The following is a 21029-nucleotide window of genomic DNA, read 5'->3' on the forward strand; positions in this document are numbered from 1 at the left end:
TGTTCCAGTTATCATTCACTCTTGCTCTCCATCGCTGCTCCATTTCTTTTCTCCCTCCCCTCCAAATACAAACACCTCTTCTGCCTTCCATCTTTATTTTCTCTCTCTCTAGCCCTGTTGGTTATTTCCTAACAATATCCCTGTCTTCTGTAGGGTTGATCTGCACATCCAGTATCTCACAGAAGTTTTCGGCATGGAGCCTTGCTGTGGGTCCCTTTTCGGTGAGTGGTTCTGACATCATTGGTGTCATTTACCCGGTTTGCCTATTTACTGAATACCCAGATTTTACTCCTGGATTAATTAGCTTGTCACCCTGAGATGGGACGTCAGGAAGAGACTTTCCTGAGGCTCTGGTATAATTTAAGGGTGGGAAAACTTGGTGATGCTTCAGCTCAGTGAGCTCATGAAGTTAAAGAGTTTTCATGAAAAGGAGATATGCCTGGCTTTCTTTTCCTAGAGGAAAGGCTGAAATAGCGGATGGGCAGTACTCTTGAGCAGATATTAGGAAAACAAAAGAAGAGCTTCCTGTCTTAACATTTTAGACCCTGCGTGTTCAAGGACCCAAGGAATGAGTCGTTGTATCTGTACTTTCTTCCAGGGATGCAGATGGAGGAACAAAAATAGAGCCACATATATCAATGTGGGAAATGTAAGGACAAGAAACAGAGTGATTCCTAAAACTATGCATTTTAAGAGAAAAACTAAAGAGCTATATATTTACATGTGAATAATGGTTTTAACCTTGCATGAAGTAGCACCTTATCTTTTTGAGCACAGGAAAATCCTTTTTAAATCTGGTTGCCTATGTCACAGATTTGGTTAGGATATGGGTTTTGTTGCTCCAATCTCTGTTCTGAAGGTGGGATTTGGTCTTTGATTATCTCTCAGCTTAAGAGTAAGACAGTGTCTGTGTTTGTCACCACTGTGACTAAAATAACTAATAAGAAAAACTTAGAGAAGAGGAAGGCTTTTTTGTTTTTGTTTTTTGGCTAATGGTTTTGGAGGTCTCAGTCCATGGTCAGCTGACTCTATTGCTCTGGGCCTGAAGTGAGGCAGAACATCATGGTGGAAGGATGTAGTGGAGGAAAACTGCTCAGCTATAGCAGCTAGGGAGCAGAGAAAGAGATTGAGGCACCAGGAACAAAATATAAACCCCAAAGGCACTCCCCCAGTGAACTACTTCCTGTAGTCACTCCTCACCTGTCAACAGTCACCATCCAGTATAGTAGTTTTCTCAGATTATTAATTCATGAAATGGATTAATCCACTGACTAGGCTACAGCTCTCATAATCTCACTTTACCTCTGAACATTACTTCATTACCTAACACAAGCTTTTAGGGGGGCACCTCGTATCCAACCCTTAACAATGTCTGTTTATATGACAGCAAATTCATTAGTATGTTTCACTGGCTTTTGATATCTGATATATATGTAATACAGAATATATACAACATATTAGAATATATAATACTATGTATATGAATTCTTGGAATAATATGTAGAATAATATAGATGATAAATAGAAGACTTCAACAAACTTTATTTCTCTAGTATGGAAGTTGATTGCATATAGATTATGTAGAATAATATGTCATATAATACAACAGATGACAAGAAAACTAAATTTGATTTTTTGTTAGCATGTAAGTGGTAGTTTGTAGGATATACAAAGGTACTTGAAGCGTTTTATCTGAAATATTATAAATATCCTTCATATATATATATATATATATATATATATATATATATATATATATAATTTATATTATTTTACTGTTACATGAATTTTAGTGCATCTGACTCCTGTAGAAATGATCACAAATTTAGCATTGCTGGGGATTGAGGTGAAATCACCTATGTTTCACATACCCCACTTTCCACTGAATTGCCTCAGAGCTGACACAGGGGCTCCAAGTTCCTAGTGAAAATCAGCTTTAACTTTTGTTTTCCATCTCTGCACTTCAGGTGGAACCATCCTCAGCATCTCAGGAAGAGGGTTTGGCAGGGACCCAGCTTTGGTTTGGGTACTTGTGGGCGATCAGCCCTGTGACATGGTGAACTTGACAGAGGTGAGCATCTGGTGTGAGACCCCACCGGCCCCGCTGCTGCCCGATGCAGAGGCTCTCACCATCCCAGCCCCCGTGGAGGTCTGGGCTGGCAACACAACCTTCATCCATGGACCTTCAGCAAGCTTGGTGGGGAAGGGCCTTACCTTCAGGTATGAAGTGGCAGCAACACCAGTGGTCACCGCCTTGTGGGGAGAAGTCACAAACAGTAGCCTGAAGTTGTATGTGGAAGGAAGTGACCTCTCTAACTCTGTCATCCTCCTGGGGAGCTTGAAGTGTGAGGTTGAGACACAGTCTCTTTGGGGCAACCTGAGCCTGTCTGGGTGCTCCTTTCCCCTGCACACTCTGGAAGCAGGTGTCTACCCTGTCCGAGCATGTCAGAAGCACATGGGATTTGCCAACATGTCTGCAGTGCCCCAGCAATTTGTGGTGACACCTCGGATAATGACCATCTTGCCAATGCATGGTTCTGTGTGTGGCGGGACTGTGCTCACAATCAGGGGCTTGGCTCTCAACTCTAGAAGGAGGTCGATTCAGATTGACCTTTCAGGTCCTTTTACTTGTATGATTTTGCATTTGGAAGACCGTATAGTTCTCTGCCGGATCAACCAGATGGGTGACCACTTGCCTGGAGCTTCCTTCACTCTGAATGTCACAGTCGTGGTCAATGGACTGCCCAGCGAGTGTGAAGGGAACTGCACTCTCTTCATGCAAGAGGACGAAAGTCCTGTAGTGGATGCCATGACCATAGACATCAGTGGGTCTCTGACCACTCTGCTGATAAGGGGTCAGCGGCTGGACTCCAGAACTGATGAGCCAATGGTATTTATAGATGATCAACTTCCTTGCAATATAACTTTCTTTAATGCAAGCCAGGTGGCATGCCAAATAAGTGGTTTGACCCCAGGAGTCCACTACCTATCAGCTGTCCAGACAAGTAATGGGTATGCTTGTTTGGGTAACATTTCCAGGAATTTCTCCATCATGCCTCAAGTCTTTAATTATTTCCCTAAGAATTTCAGCACACATGGTGGAAGCCTCTTGGCCATAGTGGGCACAACCCTGAGAGGACAGAACACCACATTGATCTTTGTTGGCCAACAGGCCTGTCTGATAGTGAACATCAGTTCTGAGCTCATCCAGTGCATTGTTCCTGCAGGGAATGACTCTGTTGCTCTGGAAATAGAGGTAGATGGAATTGGGTACCACATCGGAGTTGTTGGTTACAGCGATGTCTTCACCCCAGAATTGCTCTCTGTTTCTCAGAGTGATGGCATTTTAACCTTTGCAGTGGCCCGCATCTCAGGAGCTGCCAATGTTGACATATTTATTGGGAGGACACCTTGTGTGGGTGTGTCTGGTAACTACACGGTTCTCCAGTGCACCACCCCTTTTCTTCCTGCGGGGAAGTACCACGTCAGGGGTTATGACCGAATCAGAGGGTGGGCCTCCTCTGCTCTTGTGTTCCTGTTGAAGGCTACGATTACAGCAGTGACAGAGAACTTTGGTAAGTCAAGCAAGTAATATTTAATGGCTTAATAGCTTCTCTCACTTCTAAGAGTTGGAAAATCAACATCACTCCATGCAACAGAAGAGAAGAGAAGCCTGGTGACTTCTTGGAGTCTCAGTGTCTTCCTGTGACTCGTCTTTGTCATGCTCCATTTATGAACTTTATTTTTCATCAAGGAAACTGTGCCTATTCTCTAAGTATTTTATTTTAATGCATTAACCATTTTTAATTTGTGTTTTAAATTAATATCTTTTGTAAGAGCTCATAATTTCATCATTTAAGAATATAAATGCTTTCACCTAGTTTTAGACCTATATGCCAATTTGCATCATTTAAAATTTATTAACTGTGATTAATTTTGATCATTTTATAAAACTTCACAGATGAATTCAAATGCCACCAATAATAAGCCAATAGCATAGGACAATTGTATCGGTTTAGCTTTTCTCTGCTTTTATTGTTTTGTTTTGTTGTAGTGCTGGGGATCGAAGCTAGGGCCTAACACATGTGAGGCAAATGCTTTACCTCTGAGCCACACCCCTAGATCTTCTGCTTTGCCTGTACTGAGATTTGCCATTCTTTTCCTTCAGATGATGTTTTAGGTTTCTGCTCACTGAAAGCCTTGCTACACTTAAGATCACTCAGATTTGATGGTGGGTATACAGGAAATTATGGATGCAGGATCTTAGGTTGATGAGGTACTAATCAAGCCATTTTTAGAACAAATTTGTCTTCAACTGGGTGGAACACTGTGGAGATTAGAATTTAGGACTGGTGCTGTGACCAACGTAGCTAATTTAGGTTTGACTTTTCCATGCCTCAGCTTCCATTTTTAAATTTTGTAGCATTGGGGATTGAACCAAGGGGTATTCTATCCCTGAGCTTCCTCCCAGACCTTTCTTAATTTTTTTTTGTTTCAAGACAGGGTTTTGCTAAATTGCCAAGGCTGGGCTCAAACTCCCAATCCTCCTGCCTCAGCCTCCAGAATTGCTGGGATTACAGGTGTCTGCCACCACATCCAGATCAGCTTTCTTATTTAATAATGGTATTTGGGCTGGATGCTCACAAAATTTCCCTGTCTATTCCCTAAATTCCATGAAGAAAGAGCATCATAAATACACCTGAAGCAAAAACAAAACAAAACAAAAACAAACAAACAAAACCCCACATTATTCTTGAGTTTGTCAGTTGGCTGTGCAAGTAGCCCCATTCCCCTTGCAGGATGAAGGCTGGAGACTGTGTCTCAGAATGAACTAGAGTGGTGCACCAGCTTCACTATCCTGAGTGTCCCTAAAATATGTAATTCTTGCAGTACTATTAATAATAGCAAAAAGAGAAATAATGAAGGTATCAGGCCATAGAAAATTTGTTAAACAAATTGTGCCTTAATGATGTAATGAGATTCTAAGTAGCTAGTAAAATGAACTGTAATGACATAGCTTTGGAAACCTACCTATACTGTACGTTTAAGTTAAGAAACAAGTTGTAGACTATGTATAGAGTGATCCCTGTGTATCAAAAATATATGTTTGTTGAAAATTCTGTAAGGAGTCACAAAAAACTGTAAATAGAAACAGGTGTTTGGGGGGAACTTTCACTTTCATTTTATGCTCTTGTATGAAAAGTTTAAGAACTATAAATAATCATTATTTTTCGACATAAAATGGTTACATTACAAGATGCTTTATGTTGTTGAATATGGTTGGAATCTAATGGAACCCTGGAGTCCAGAAGCCGGGTGAAGAAGCTAAGGATATCAGAGTCCTCCAGCCAGCTGTGTGGATTCTGCAGGGCATAGGAAGGATAGGCAGAAAGAAAGCAATAGTTTGAGTTTTGAGTTAAGATAGTTTTTCTTCTAAGATCATGAACTTGTGGTTTGTCTTTAAAGGCTGCCTGGGTGGAAGGCTTGTACATGTGTTTGGAGCAGGGTTTTCTCCAGGGAATATCTCAGCTGCCGTGTGTGGTGCTCCTTGCCAAGTCCTGGCTAATGCTACTGTGTCTGCATTCAGCTGCTTGGTTCTGCCACTGGATGGTGAGTAAAAAAATCCCACATATATATTTTTAAAGAATGTGTTTTAAAATGATGTTCTTTGGCTTTTTAAAATATTTGTCATTGCTTCTCTACTAACCATTAATTTTTCCATGTGTTTCTGAAAATAGAATTTTTCTATTCTCTTTCAAAAATGATTGTTACACTCCGGGGCCACGTATTAAAATGGCCCATAATACCTTTTGTCATGGGAAGGGGTCAATATTAAAGGAACTTGAAAAACGTATCGCCTATGTCCTATGGAGTCACGTGACAAGGAAGAGAGTAATTCTGGGTTCTGAATATTAGTTCCAGTGACAGCCATAGACATCAGGAAGGAAACAAGCTCTTGATCTTGTCCTGAGGTAAGGTTGCCGAAGACATCTGCTTTCTGGAGGGACCAGGAGAGGGTGAAGATTATCAAGCTGAATATCTTTTGAATATCAGCTCAATTCCCGAATTCTTATTATAGTCAAAAGAACCAACATTCACAGTATTCTCTTGTTCTTCAACGTCCAAATACTTACCTGATCTCTTACTCAGCAGAAAACTATGATTTCTCTCTGTTTTGAGCTGCATTCCCATCATGTAAATTGTGGTACCAGAAGCACCGTGTTTATGGGGAGAGATTATAGAGGAAGGTGCAAAGCTGAGGGCTTCACAACACATGGTAACTACCCACTGAGCTTCAGGAGGGGATAATCAGAGGAAAGAAACTACCATTTTCATTACAGATCCTTAGTGCATTTGAGAGAACTCAAATTCAACTAGCAATTATCTCATTTACATAATCATAGATCTGGAACCTCTACACTTAAGACCTATTTATAAACATGCTTTGTGTGTAGTGTTTGGAGTTAGGTTCCTAATTTTTTGAATGTGAGATTTACAAAGTAATAAGATCACTTCATCTGAGTTTGGATAATAATTACATGATGGACAATACTATTGCAATGGCAGTTCACAGTGTCCTCCTAAATGATGAGGAAGAGGAAGAAGAGAGGAGGAGAAGAAGATAGTGGTGGTGGTGGTGGAGGGAGAAAGAGTGTTAAGGAGAATGAGAATACAAAAAAACCTTTAAAATACTAGAATTTGAGTTTCCTAGTGTCATGTACACAATGGAAGAGAAATCATTGCACAATAAGAAACCTACGATGCAATAGCAACTTTCAGATGTCATCTTTTATGTTCTTTTGTTTTTTGTTTTTTAACCCTTCTACCTCCTATAGCACAGTGTCAGTCAAGAGAATGTGGAAATGAAACTGAGACTATACACAACTAGGTTCTAAAGCTTACTTAATATTACTTCTCTTTAAAAAAATCTCTCTCATATGCATTGCTTAAACTAATAAACTTTAAAACCCCTTTGGTATTATTTCAAAACACTTAAATCTCAACTAGAAACACAAAATAAAAATCAATGAGATTTCAGGTACAGGTAAATTGTAGTACTGAGAACTCCTAGAAGAAAAATAATAAAATTATTATATTGTAAAAGATTCTTTTAAGTTTTAGAAAAGAACATCTCAAAATTCCTTGATATTTAAGTGTTTGGAAGCTGTAACTTTTAACCTTGCCACTAGGTGTCACCAAAGATTCATCTATTTTACAAGGATCATGTTTGGTGAAAAGGATCTCAACTGTTTTCCTCTTTCATTAGGAAGGAAGGAAGGAAAGAAGGGAGGGAGGAAGAAAGGAAGGGAGGAAGAAAGAGAGGGAGGGTGTTTTAAAATACTTTTAACCACATTCTCTAAAAATGAAGAGCCAGTTCCAAATTTTCCTTACTTAAGATCCAGGATAAGATATGGGGGATTCTGTGATTCTACTGGAACCCAGTGAAACCTTTTGAGTCTAGGATCATAGTTTGGTTTGTTTTTTCTGGTTAGTAGGTCTATAATGGACATCAAAAGTTAAAGGTGTGAGTGTGTGTGTGTGTGTGTGTGTGTGTGTGTGTATGTGTATGTGAGAGAGAAATCATTGGAAGCTACTACTAATTCTCCTGCTTTAAGATAGGATTACATATAACTGTTAACTTCTCTTTAGGATTACATTTTATTTCAAAGAGGTTTTTAGAAGTGGCTTCCCACCAGCTATCCTCACACCTGTTTCACTCTTGCTTTTCTTGGAGAAATCCATCATTCTACCTAACTAGTGCTCCCCCACTTAGCTTCTTCTCAACCTCAATCAGCTGATAGCCTTTGGAAAGCTCAGGTCACAACGGCAGCAGTTCTCAAAGTGTGTTCCATATGGCCAGCACAGCAGCAACTAGTTTTGTGTGTGTGTGGTGGGGTGGAGGCATCTTAGAAATATGAATTCTTGGGACTCACCAAGGCCAAAATTTTCCAAATAAACATTTTAGTATTTCTTTTCTGTTCTGTCTCTGAAATTTCACATGCTTGCCTAATTGAATCCCCAGACAAGGTAACTCTTCTGAGTAAGCAAGGTATAGTCATATTGGGTAACATCATGAAATGCCTGCATATCATCTGGTCCCAGATCTGTTTGTAAAAGTACACTGATGTTTTGCTGGTTTATAATTTTTTGTTACCTATGATTATCCCAATGTGTGTGTGTGGGGGGGTGGGGGTGGGTGTGTTTCTAACATAGCTGTTCACAGCTGGATTTTCCTCATATTTATATGATTTAGTTTTTCCTTCTGTAGTTTATTGCCTTACTGTTTTCATTGGGCTTTTTGTTTGTTTCTGTTAACTTCTCTAATTTACCAAGGCCACTTTGAATTCTGACTCTTGCTTTGAATTTTAATCTTTAGTTTGACTTTGCATGATAGAGTGATGTTTTACATTCCAGGTTATTGATGATGTCTCAGAATCCAAACTTTCTTAATTATTATTTTGTTTGTTCCTATGCCACAGTCCTAATGTGCTTCATTTTCATGACTGGGACAGGAGATTTAAGCATGGGTCTAAAAATAAAGTTATTTTGCTAGTTTTGTGGTCATCTATTTTTACCTTTCCCTCCAAATTATACTTCTTACCAAAGAAGAATTTTACTTTTTCACATGATGGGTTGCTAAAACATCCTGTTAGGTAAAACTAACACTTTGCATTTGTTTAAAAAGAGCAAAGATCTTTGATCTTCCCGTTTCTTGCATTTATACCTTGAATTATACCAAATGACTTTTTCATGGAAACTTTAACTTTTCCAAGAGGCATGAAAAGCTAAAGCGATTAAGGTCACAGAGCTATTTAGCGGTAGAACTTTGAGTAAAACCCATGGATTTTGATCCCCAGCCCTAGGTGCTTTTTATAATCCACCTTGCCAATTTGCATCCACTTAATCACCTATAATGAATTCATTATTTTATAGGTGTTGAGCCTGTTTTTATTTGCCTTAGGGCTTACTAACTGAGAAGTTCTCATGTTTTGTCTATCGCAAGAGAATCTTTCTGTCAGTCATTTTTGTTGCTATTATTCATTTAAAGCACATTCACAGAGAACTTCTTTGGTATCAGGTGCTTTGGAATGTAGCAGCAACTATGATAACATCTGGGTGTGATCACAGAGCTATAAACCCTCTCCTTTGGCCCTTGCTGAGGCACTATAATGAGACAGGCCAGCAGAGGCTCAAAGCCTACAGTCCTTGATGGCTGCTGTGGTACCTGCAAGGACAGGTTAGCCACGGAAGTAACAGACCAGAGATATTTTTCTTTTTCCTCTTTTTTTTTTTTTTTTTAGAATTTTCAGAGTTTTTCCTAAACCACTCGTGTAGAGATTTGTTCATCTCCCAGTTAAAGATTATTGTCATTCTGACTTATTGATGCTTTTTACATGTGTCTCATGACCCAGAAAGGGATGGCCTGAGGGTCAAAAAAACTAAAACACTTGCTTTTCTTCTTAACAAAATATTGATAGTCATATGTATATGATAATCAAGAACTTCTGTTAATCAGGAAACCATGTAAAGAGAGAAGAGTCTAGCTACAAACTTAGGAAAGGTAATAGTTACCGTAAAACCTCAAGAGAATTAGTACCCAGCATACACAAATGAATAGGAAAAAGACAAATAGCCCAATAGAAAAATGGGCCAAGGTCAGGAATGGGAATTTCATAGGAGAAGAAACATTGAGTTATTACTAAATATGAAAAATTGTTCAACCTAAAAAGTAATGATGGAAATGAAAATGAAGGCCACAGTGAGATACCATTTTATACACACTTGATAAAAATTAGGAATCTGATCATTTCAAGTGCTGACAACTGTATGGATAACAGGAATTCATGGCCTGTAGGAATTCAAATGGCATACCCACTTTGGAAAACAGTGTGGCACCGTCTTGCAAAGCTGAACTTACACTTACCATTTGAACAAGATATTTTCTTTCTAGTCATTCACTCTAGAGAAAACCTTGCACATGTTTGTAGTTGCAACTATTTGGAAATACTCCCAATTCCATTGGAAAAAGAATAGGTAAACACATCTTAGCACTTTCATGAAGTGCAGTCTTTATCAACAGTGAGCCTGTATCTGCAATAGTTACATGCAGTACCATAGAGAAATCTTGGAAATTTCATACTGAATAAAAAAAGCAAGACCAAGAATATTTGGTCATGTATTACATTTTATAAAGGTCAAAAGAAAAACTCAACAACCTCTTGTTTAGGAACGCAAACCTGTTTGATAAAGCTATCTAAAAAATGCCAAGGGATTATTTCTGAGAATGAGGAGGAAAGTGAATGGACCCATGAGGGAGCAGACAGATTTAGAAGTATTAGAACTGTTTTCAATCTCATGTTGGCTGGTATATACACCCAAGGTTTTTTTTTTTATGATGATGATTTATATTTTACAAAATTGTTATGTCTTCTATTTGCATAAAATACACATTTAGAGAGTAAACTGATGCTTCATTTTCCTATTGGAGGGGGGACATATGAACTTCGTTCTTAAAACAAAGAGCCTTTGGCTCTTTCTGTGAATTTGCCTAACCTCGTAGTGACTGTTCCCTGCAGAGTCCTTGGCCTTCCTGTGTGGCCTGAAGAACAAGGAGGACAGCTGTGAAGTCATCAGCCACACCTATGTGCAGTGTGATTTGACTGTATCCATGGGGATGGAGAGACTGCCGGAATTGTGGCCTTACCTCTATGCTTGTGAAGAAAGTTCCCAGTGTCTCTTTGAACCAGATCATTGGAAAAAGTCAGACTTTCCATCATTCTCTGGCTTCTTCATCAGGTAGCTACCTTCTCCTTTCCTCTCTGACCTTCCCGATGGCCAATGGACCCACGGAGTCATTGGAAAGCCCTGGCAGGGTGGACGTGGCCTGAGGGCCTGCCGCTCTCTTGGAGGGGCCATTCCATGGTGGATTCCAGCCAGCTTGCATATCAAAGCATCTCCTGTCTTTTTCAAGTGTTCAAGAGAACATCTGAAAAATCTGCCCAGTAAACAACTCACTTTGTTCTTGCTTAGATTTTAATATTTATCTTCCGATCCAAAGCAACATCTGGTGAATGCCAATGGGGAAAAAGATTAGACATTATGAAAAACAGAAGGCTTTCCCCCCTTTTCCCTTTTTCTTTTCTTTCCAAACAGATTCACAAGTATGAAAAAAAGTCATAGAGAAATCCAGCAGATTGCACACTGTTTATTCAAAAGAAGGGGGGTTACACAGAGAATTACTGTAGATCTAGGGCTTAAAAGCCATAAGCTCATAAGGATTTTTTTGAACCTAAAAAAGAAAAAAAAAATCTAACAAATGAATACCACAACCTTCCAGGTTAAATCCCTTTTCTAAACAAAAAAAATTTTTTTTTTTTTAAAGTGTGACTGCGTTGGGAACTCTGGATGGCCTTAATTTCAGTCAGCAGTTCTTTTCCTATATGCAGGGTACTAACTCAGGGATGAACAATGCCCTGCATCCTTATTCCTTATCTAGATAGAGTGGTTACATCTGATAACTTAATGAAGATTAATTTTCTCATTAAGTGGCTGGGGATATGGCTCAGTTGGTAGAGTGCTTACCTCGCATGCACAAGGCCCTGGGTTCAATCCTCAGCAGCACACACACACACACGAAATCTTATTAAAAATAAAGCTAAACAAGACCCATGGCTCTCAGTGAAGGATATAACCAGTCTGATTTTTTAATGTCTTGAGACAGTCTGTTTTATCAGGAACTTGCCACTGGAGTTTGGTGTTTAGCCATTGGAAAAGAGGAAACTCCTTGGCTGATTGCTTCCTAGAAGGATGTGGAGCATCTTGCTGAGGTGGCACAGGAAATGGGGTTTCGCGGGTTGTGCTCTGGTGAGGCTGGATCTCAGAGCTCACAAATGCTGGATACTAAGAAGTACTAGCCAGCGGTTCCTGCTCCACTGAATTCAGGATCTCTACCTGAATCTCCCCCAAAGAATTCCCTTGGATTCTTTGTGCCCTTCTTCTTCACTCTGTGCTGAGCGTGAGGCAACTGAGCCTCAGATACCATTAAAGTTAGACATTTATTATTCAATATCATTTCAAAAGTCTTGTTCAATGTTCTGGCCATTGCAACAGAAAAAATGAGTGTTTTCTTGAGTAGAATTAAATGTCCTAGGATTTAAACAATATGTTTTATATTTAGTGGTGATAGGATGGGGATCCAGTGCTGTCCTTTGTGACCAGTGGGAAGTCAATATGATCATTAGAAGATGATTTGGCAAAGCTCTAATAACACCTTGGTATTCTTCATAATCTATAGCCCAGGAATTTTATGTCTAGGATTTTGTTCTAAAAGAGTAAATAGAAGTTTTAATAGTCACAAACAGCCACATCCTTTGACGTTCCAAGTACAATAAAACATTTTTAAAAAGTTTAAATAATAAAGAATACATCCAAATGATAAGACATTAAGAAACCTATAAAAATCATGATGTAGAGTAGTTAAATAAGTAGAAAATGCTTGCAGTACATTGAGAAGTGAAAAATCACAGGTCACAAAATTGTATATCAATTTAATCCTACTGTTCCATATAATATATATGTATATGTATATACATATATATTTGTACACACTTGAGTGATTGGCAAGAAATATAGGAGAGACATATTCTAAATTGATAGTGTCCATATCTACGTAGCTGAAATACTGATCATATTAATTTTTTTCATTGAATTTTTATGTATTTTTCTAGTGAATATGTGCTGATTTAATAACTGAGAAACAATATAAGTTAAACAAGGGGTATTAAAAAAAGCATGTTTCAAATAGCTTACTTGGTTTCTGTTAGGTTTACGCTTGTGAACCCAGAAGACTATTTTCCATGGTCTTTTCAGGGAATTCACTTTCATCAAATGCTTTATCTCACGGCCAGCATTACCTTATGGCTTTATTTCATTTGTCAAAGACAGACATATAACTGGAAAAAAATATATATATACATATACCTAGCCCATCTGTCCATCTCTCCTTCTATCATCCATCCATCATTTATCAAGTGCCTACTATATTCTAGAATACTATATTCTAGCTATTTTTCCAGGTGCCGGTGACTCACTGGTGGTGAGGCAGGAGAGTGCCTGCTCTTAAGAGTGGGGGTGGAAGACAACAAACAGTATGATCACATGTTGTGCTAAATGTCTTAATGCGGTAGAAAAAATGGGGCTGCTTTGGATAGCTTCTTCGGAGGGAGGAGTGCCTCTGAAGAAGTGTCTTTTATGCTAGTGTTATGGTTGGGATGTGAGGTATCCCCCAAAAGCTCATGTGTGAGACAATGCAAAAAGGATTAGAGGAGAAATGATTGGGTTGGGTGGCAGCCTTAACCCAATTAGTGAATAATTATCTGATGGGGTTAATTAAGTGGTAACTGAAGGCAGGTGAGGTGTGGCTGGAAGAAGTAGGGCATTGCGTGCGTGACTTTGGGGTATATTTTGTATTCAGCAAGCAGAGATCTCTCTCTTTGCTTTCTGACCGTCATGTGAGCTGCTTCCCTAGGGCACACTCTTCCGCTATGGTGTTGTGCCTCACTTTGAGCCTCAAGGAATGGAGCCAGCTGCCTATGGACTAAAACCTCTGAAACTATGAGCCCCTAAACTTTTCCTCCGCTATGAATGTGCTAGTCAGATCCTTTAGTCTCAGCAGCGAAAAAGCTGAGTAAAATACCCTTCTCTTGATCCCAAGAATAAGGGATCACTCTGTAAAGCCAGGGAGTGGGGTGGCAAATGCAAAGGAACCATTAGATCTTATGAGCTGTGAAGAGGCCAGTTGAGCAGGAGTATAGTGAGAAGGAAGGAAAGCTCCTGGGGAGCTATAGGGGCCTTTAGGCCAAAGAAAGAAGTTGGGGTACTCTCCTAAGATAATTACTTTCCAAAGTCCACAGTCAAGGCATGGCAGCCATGGCAGCGGAAGGTTTCTGACTCATGACATCCTTACTGCCATGCTGGACTCTCTGTGTTTGTGATGATAACCTCAGCTGAGCCACATGGGGTCAATGAGATTCCAGGGCCAGGGGAGCAATTTCAGGCTATGTGGAGGAGACAGAATTTCTGCACAAGCCTTTGCTACTTATTGCAAAGGTGTATATAAGAAGATTGCCTTCTGACTTTAGGATCTGATGAGCTGAACCAAAAGGGCAATACATTGGGAGTCAGGAAACTTAGGTTCTAGAACCATCTTTGTCACTATATGAACCCAAAATATTTACTACATTCTCTTAGATATGTTTGTATATATATGCATTTGTACATTCATGTCCATCTTTATCTAAACCTGTATCCATGTCTGTATCTCTACATCTATTTGTACCTATATACATTTTTTTTTCTATTTAAATCTGTCCAATTCATAACATTATTTGGGAGGAAAACATAGCTATTAAGAACATTTGAAATTTTGTAAATGCTCATCTATTTTTGATATACTGGTGTCTCAGCTAATTTGGGTAATGGCTTTTAAAAGAAAAAAAAACAATCTTCAGCGAGGTAATCAGGGACAAATAAAACAGTCTAACAGAAAGGGACTGAACTCTCATCAGAGCAGGAAACATGTGATCAGGGAAGACTGCATGTTGCTGACAGGTATGCACAAGGTGGGCAGTGTGACCTGGCCCACTTGACTCATTCCTTTGCCAGTGGAGCCCTGTAACGGGGAAAGGTGATGGGCAAATAGTCTCCAAACTAGAAAAGAAAAATGGGAGAATTCTGGAAATTCAGACAACTAAGGCTGACATTAGTCCTGACACAATTCTATGAGGAGTGTTTAATCAGATGGTTCGTGAGCCTTCAGAAGTAAAAGAGGTTGTCTGGGAACCAATTCACAAAGAGTATGTTGGTGTCAAAAACCAATGTCATTTCCTTTTGGATAGATCTACTTGTGACTTATGATGTATATGGAGGGCGAACTTTCCAAACTATTCTAACAACCTCTCCACCCCCATTAGCAAAAAGAGTTCTGCAAAGTCCTAAGTGGCCTGACACTAACCTTAAATTACTTTGAAGTCAGGTGTTTTAAAAGTTTATTTTGGTTTTGCCTTCTATTCTACCATATTGCCATATTTATCTAATTATTACATTGCAATTGCATTTTAATTTAGAAGTTATGTTACTTTGCTTTTCCTTTCTGAATCTTGTAGTTTGACTGATTCTCCAGGAGCAAATGGTGTATTTATCCCATGGCTTCATCTACCCCTTGAATAAGCATTCAACTAAATGGGTTTTTAATGTTGATTTTAGTCTCCCAATTTAAAAAATGTTGGAGTGATGTGTTTAAGTCAGTGAGGTGAAATAAAGCAATAAGGAATGTAAATTTTCATATTTATATTTCAATAACACCATCACCTCCACTACCAACAAAAATTGTAACAACAGTTGCCTTTGTTGGATGTTTACTGTGTACCATGTTCTGTGCTAATCATTTTGTGTACTTCATTTTTTTTTATTCCTTAGTACCTCTGTAACATAGGAACTGAGTTATTAGTAATGTCATTTTATAAATGTGAAAACCAAAGCTCACAGAGTCATGTCTTCAAGGCCATATAGATGGGATTCAAATGCAACTGACCTGTTTCCAAGCCTAATATTTACGTGCTTGGGCTTCTCCGAGAATCAACTGACAAATGCAGCATGGGGAAATTCTCTGGCAATTGCAGTCCTGGGACTTTGACTTCACTACTCTCTTCCAGCAAGCTTAGGGGGACACAAAATAAACAGTGTTAGGTGTTATAGGTGGGAGAGCTCAGATAAAGGGAGACCAGTTCCTCAGTGGTCAGCCCAAACCCTGCATTTTGTTCTGGGTGGTATAGTATTAAAATATCAATATAACCCCCAATAGGTCTAGAGGACAGTAGGTATTAAAGTCCTGTCTTGGTGGCACTGGGATGCCAATATTTTAGTATGAAGAAGAAAAGAGTAAATGGTGAGATGTGATAGTTCTGTTGCTCATTATTTCTAGCAAATTGTGGGAGAAACCATTTCAGTATTGATTTGAAAAAAGACGCTGCAGTTCAACATGATTTATAGTTTCTCAGTCAGTGACCTTTTGCCCTTTCCCCCACCCTTCCTGGATTCTGCCATCTTCACTACTGAAGTTCAATCAGCATCTGAAAATTCAAGAGTGCTGCTCCAAGGAAGCAGGACACCTGGATTCTGAATTTGGGAGCGGCATAATTTTGTGTTGACTTTATGCAAATCCCTGATCTCTTTGGGTTACATTTTCTATTCCTCCACCTAATTTACAGGCTGAAATGAGATCATACATATGAAATTGCTGAAAAGTATAAAACATCATGCATTATTATTACTAATAATCTTTGAGTTAGTTGCAACAGTGCCTAAAGCCAGGATTATTTTTGAATAAATATCACACCTGTTGGGGCTGATATCCTGCAATATCCATGCTTTCACCTCCTCTAGACTGCATATTTTCTGTAACGCTACATACACTGCTGTTTTTTATTTTAAATCTAGTCTGGCTTCTCCCCTTAAAGCAAGGGGACTTTTAAAGTGAGTGGCTGGTAGTATAACTGGCACATATATCGAATCTCCTTAGTCTGGGCTGTTAAGTAAGTTTAATTAATTTACTAAGTTAATGTTCCACTGCTAGCAACAGAGCCTCATTGCCATCAGCTGGGGAGAGGGAATTGAAAGCCTAAATGAGCTCATTTTTTCACAGTTGGAATTAGGGACCAGTTAGCCAGTTGTGTGGGTTTTCCAATTTCTCCATCTGCCCTGGGGGGATTCAGGCAATTCACTCCCCCAACACTAAGTGTGAGTAAGATCAGGAAAAGGGAAGGGGAAAAGGAAAAATTAAAAAAAAAAATCTCTGTCCAACATTAGTTTCCATTTTTGGAACTGGAAGTATTGTCTGTGTTAAGTTGGGTTTGTAGAAGCTTTTACTGATGTTCCCGATAGATTGGGAAAAGAAGAAAGGCCTCAGTGAAAGATATTTACCATGTGCATTTTCATTGCAGGGTGAGCAGATAAAGGAAAAACAAATAAACAATAAAAGAATGGAAACAAAATTACAGAAATTTGCAAAATTTGACAAATGGTGGCCTGTAGTTGCCACAAGCTAATGGCTTGCAATGATTAATAAGAGTAAAAATAATTGCATTTCATTAAGATTGATGACACCCCATTTAACCTCCCCTCTCGTTTCAGCCCTAAAGTGGAAAGAGATGAAGTTCTCATCTATAATAGCTCCTGTAACATTACCATGGAAACTGAGGCAGAGATGGAGTGTGAGACGCCTAATCAGCCAATTACCGCCAAGATTACTGAGATACGGAAAAGCTGGGGCCAGAACACTCAGGTATAATCAAATCTTTTTTACAGACTGATTCAAACAGCTCAAATTAAATTTGTAATATTGTGTACATTAAAAAAACAATTTAGTCCAAATGGCAGCGATATATAATATTAAATGCTCTCAAACTTTGAGGAGCTGGTCTAATGCACAACATCTGAATTCATAGTTAACTATGGTTAATCATATATTTTCTCAAAAATAAATGAATGCTGCCTGGGCTCTTTTAAAGCAAATTCTGAACAGATAATCTCCCAGCATTTTGTCCTGATTTCTGCATGCATATTTCTTCATAAAATAAATGGCCTAACATTTAACCAGGCCCTTCTGGAAGGCTTCCAAGTCACTCAGCCCTCCTCAGTGTGGTGGGACAGTGAGTTCCTGGTCCGTCCTGTTTCTGTCTGTTCCGTGGGGGAGCAGTGTGCAAATGTCCACCTTGGTGGGGATTGTGTGGAAGGATTGCAGGGCCGCTGGCCCAGCATCTCTACCTCAATGCATTTGTTTTGAAATCACTCACACCACTCCCTTCAAGTGGCTGTTCTAAGAATGTGTCTTTAAGTCCCCAGTGAAAGATTCACAGCCTCCCCAAGGAATTTGCGAGAATTGAAATCAGAGGCTAAGAGCTCTTTGGAAATGGATCAGATAATCTTTTACAACTCCCCAGGCTTCTCACTGTACACAGACAAAAAATAATATTTATTGAGCACTTTCTCCCCCAGGTGCCTTTCTCTTTATGAAAGCAGTTTTTAGATTTTTCCTCTCTGTCTCTCTTATTTGGAACAAACGTTTATTAAGTGCCTATTATGTGCCACACACTGTTCCAGATTCACTCAAGAGTGCTGTTTGAGTCAAACTGTCCAAATCCAAAACTATACTTCCTGGTTCATAGTGTATGTTTTTGTCTAACTTTTGCACAGGTGCTGACAAGGTATGTAATTGCAAATATTTTTTTTTTCCTGTCCTTCCTAAACTGCTCTCTGTAGTCCTTTCCACCACTCTGGGGGGCTTCTCTGTTTCTTCCATCACTTCCTAACCTTCTCCCTCCCTTTACCCTCCTTTCAGTGATTGTCCAAGGCTGTCACTTCCTGTTTCTTTGTGTCCCCCTCAAATGCCCCTTCCTTTCAATTCACTGTTGATGTGAATTCCTCATTTCCAGAACCACTGTCTTCCCATTGCAGCCTCACCTTCACTCTGTGCCTCTTTCTTAGCAGACAGCTCTAACTGACATTTCAAAGTGAGATGGAACTGCTGTGGGACAGTGAGCAACTGTTAATCCTCTCTGGGCTTCAGTTCCTGTCTGGATAGACAATCGCTTAGTGTTGTTGGGATGCTCATGTAAGCAAATGCTGGTAAAAGGAAGGGAGAGACAGGTTAGCACAGTGGTTAAATCTGTGAGCTTCAGAACTAGAACATTCAGGTTTGAATACATCACTTTCTACCTGGGGGACTTTAGGCAAGTTACTAACCGCTTCTGTGCCTCCATTTCTCATCTGTAAAGTAGATAGCAATAATAGTCACCTAATAGGGTTGTTCTGAGACTCACACATAGTGAATGTCCAGTATTAGCTATTGTTAGCAATGCTAGTTTACTAATAGTCATGCCAGAAAAATGATAGAGAGTTGCTTCTCTATAATTCTTGCTACCTGGGCCAATCATTTAACTTCTAAGATCTTATTTAACTTTTCATTATCTCAAAGTTGAATTTAGAGACTTTTTGAAGGTTACATGCCTCACTTGTTTTAAAGTATTTATGCAACACATAGGTATTGAGGTTTTTTAATATTTTTAGTTGTAGATGGACACAATAACTTAATTTTATTTATTTACTTATTTATTTTTATGGTGCTGAGAATTGAACCCAGTGCCTCATACATGGTAGGCAAGCGTCCTACAACTGAGCCACAACCCCATCCCTATCTACTGAGTTTTAACCATGTTCAAGAGCCTCTGCCATGCTCTGAAGCAAACAAGAAAGTAAGACAGAAAGATGCTCCTATTATTAAGGGATATTAGGAAGTGAGGGCACACATGGAAGTAGGTGAGGTTTGAAAGACAGTATCTAAAGTCAGTTTACCACAGTAGGATGAAGCATTGGGCACCATCCAGACCAGCCGTCTCATTTTAAAGATGAATTAAGATTTAAAAGAGACCTTGGTAAAGGTCACATAGCTCATTATTTGGCATCATAACCCACGCAGCCATAAGTCATTGTGGTGAAGTGAGCCATTTAATCTTCAGGAACCAATGGTGGGGAGGAGCATATTTGTCAGAACCTACTAGACTAGAGCCTGTGTGGGAAACTTCAGAGGGGCAAAGAGGAGGTAGGTGCCACTGCGAGGTAGGTGCCACTGCTGTAGCTTCAAGACATGATAAGCATTGCACTCAAGTGTTGATGATAATGTCACACTCTTAAACACTCTTTTGGGAGCAGAGTCCTATCAAGTAGTACGAGGGGAGCAATAGCAGGGATTTACAGCAAAATCATCAGAGTTTAAGACCTACTTTAGCACCAGTGGAGTCCTCAAGAATGCAACTAAGGTCTCAAGCACAATTCCTATCATGCTGACTGGATCAACACCGTGGAGTTGGGAAACAACTATAGCTAACTGTGCCCGTAATTGTCCAGGGCCCAGAAAACAAAAGGCAATAGAGAAATTATTCATTCTAGATTCTGCTCTCTGGTAGGATAGTTTAGTTTGCTTCAGGATTGGAATATAATGAAACCTATAAATAGAGGGTTTATAACTAACTGAACACAAAATTGACTTATCACCCAAATCAGAATGCCTTTGAGAGTGCAAGGCCGATAATTAATAATTGTGTTGGGATAATATGGCACTCTTGTTGGGGTATGTGGAAACACTACTGGGCCTGGGAACAACTCATCACTATGCAATACATGGTTACTCTATCTCTGAATGTCTGATTTTCCTGCTTTGGCTTGGGAACAACATGCCACCTTTGCTAGAATGCTTGGTTGCCTTATCTTGGCTTAGACCTGGGGAAGACCACCACTGGCAGATGATTAATGAGGTCTATAACCCAGGTTCCCACTTCCAAGTTCAAGGATTTCCTATGTGAGAATATGGGGACATTAATAGAATAGATACTTAAGCAATAAAAGGGTTCCAAAAACAAATACATTTGGAAAGTTGGGTGTAAAATATTTGTGTGCGTGTGTGTGTGTGTGTTTATTTATTTTCCCACTAAAGGACTTTTTTTTAGAGCATTCAAAATGTGAATATATAATGTGATTTCTATAGAAAGCTATAGTGTAGAATGTCGCCCAGACTTACCTACGTCCAGATTTCCTCTGGGGCCGTTACCTCTCCCACTGCCTTCAGTTTGGCAGGTGCCTGTGCCATGATTTTTCCCTGTTGGAGTGAGGGCTCTGTTCCATTATCTTCAGGTGGGTCAGTCCCGTGAGCTCTATTGAAGTATTATATTATGATGTGCAGTGCAGGTAAGTTTCAGGGAAGCAGAAGAGGAATCAGGGCAGAAGGTACTAAAACTCTAGGACAGTGTGAGGTGCATGGTGCATGTGTAGGGAACTCGTGAGTTGCACGTAATTTTCCAGGGCCCAGAAAAACACACACACAGGGCAGAGTGGTGATGGGAAGTGTTACTGAAATCTGGAGATGAATGAAAGGTCTGCTTTCTCTTTAAAGAGAAATTGGCCTGCTCATCCCCCTA

At 39.5% G+C, this 21029-nt stretch overlaps 1 protein-coding gene across 1 annotated transcript in view; it reads left to right on the forward strand.

Annotated features, from left to right (window-relative positions):
- The window catches only part of Pkhd1 (PKHD1 ciliary IPT domain containing fibrocystin/polyductin), a 432276-nt gene that overhangs the window by 60128 nt on the left and 351119 nt on the right, over positions 1-21029 (forward strand). The window contains exons 30-34 of the mRNA XM_027938269.2: positions 154-221; positions 1968-3575; positions 5467-5610; positions 10578-10797; positions 17191-17341. Of these exons, the coding sequence (XP_027794070.2) occupies positions 154-221; positions 1968-3575; positions 5467-5610; positions 10578-10797; positions 17191-17341 (2191 nt within the window). The remainder of the gene's footprint in view (positions 1-153; positions 222-1967; positions 3576-5466; positions 5611-10577; positions 10798-17190; positions 17342-21029) is intronic.

This window comes from Marmota flaviventris, chromosome 6 (genome assembly GCF_047511675.1).
Source record: "Marmota flaviventris isolate mMarFla1 chromosome 6, mMarFla1.hap1, whole genome shotgun sequence".
Classification (NCBI taxonomy): domain Eukaryota; kingdom Metazoa; phylum Chordata; class Mammalia; order Rodentia; family Sciuridae; genus Marmota; species Marmota flaviventris.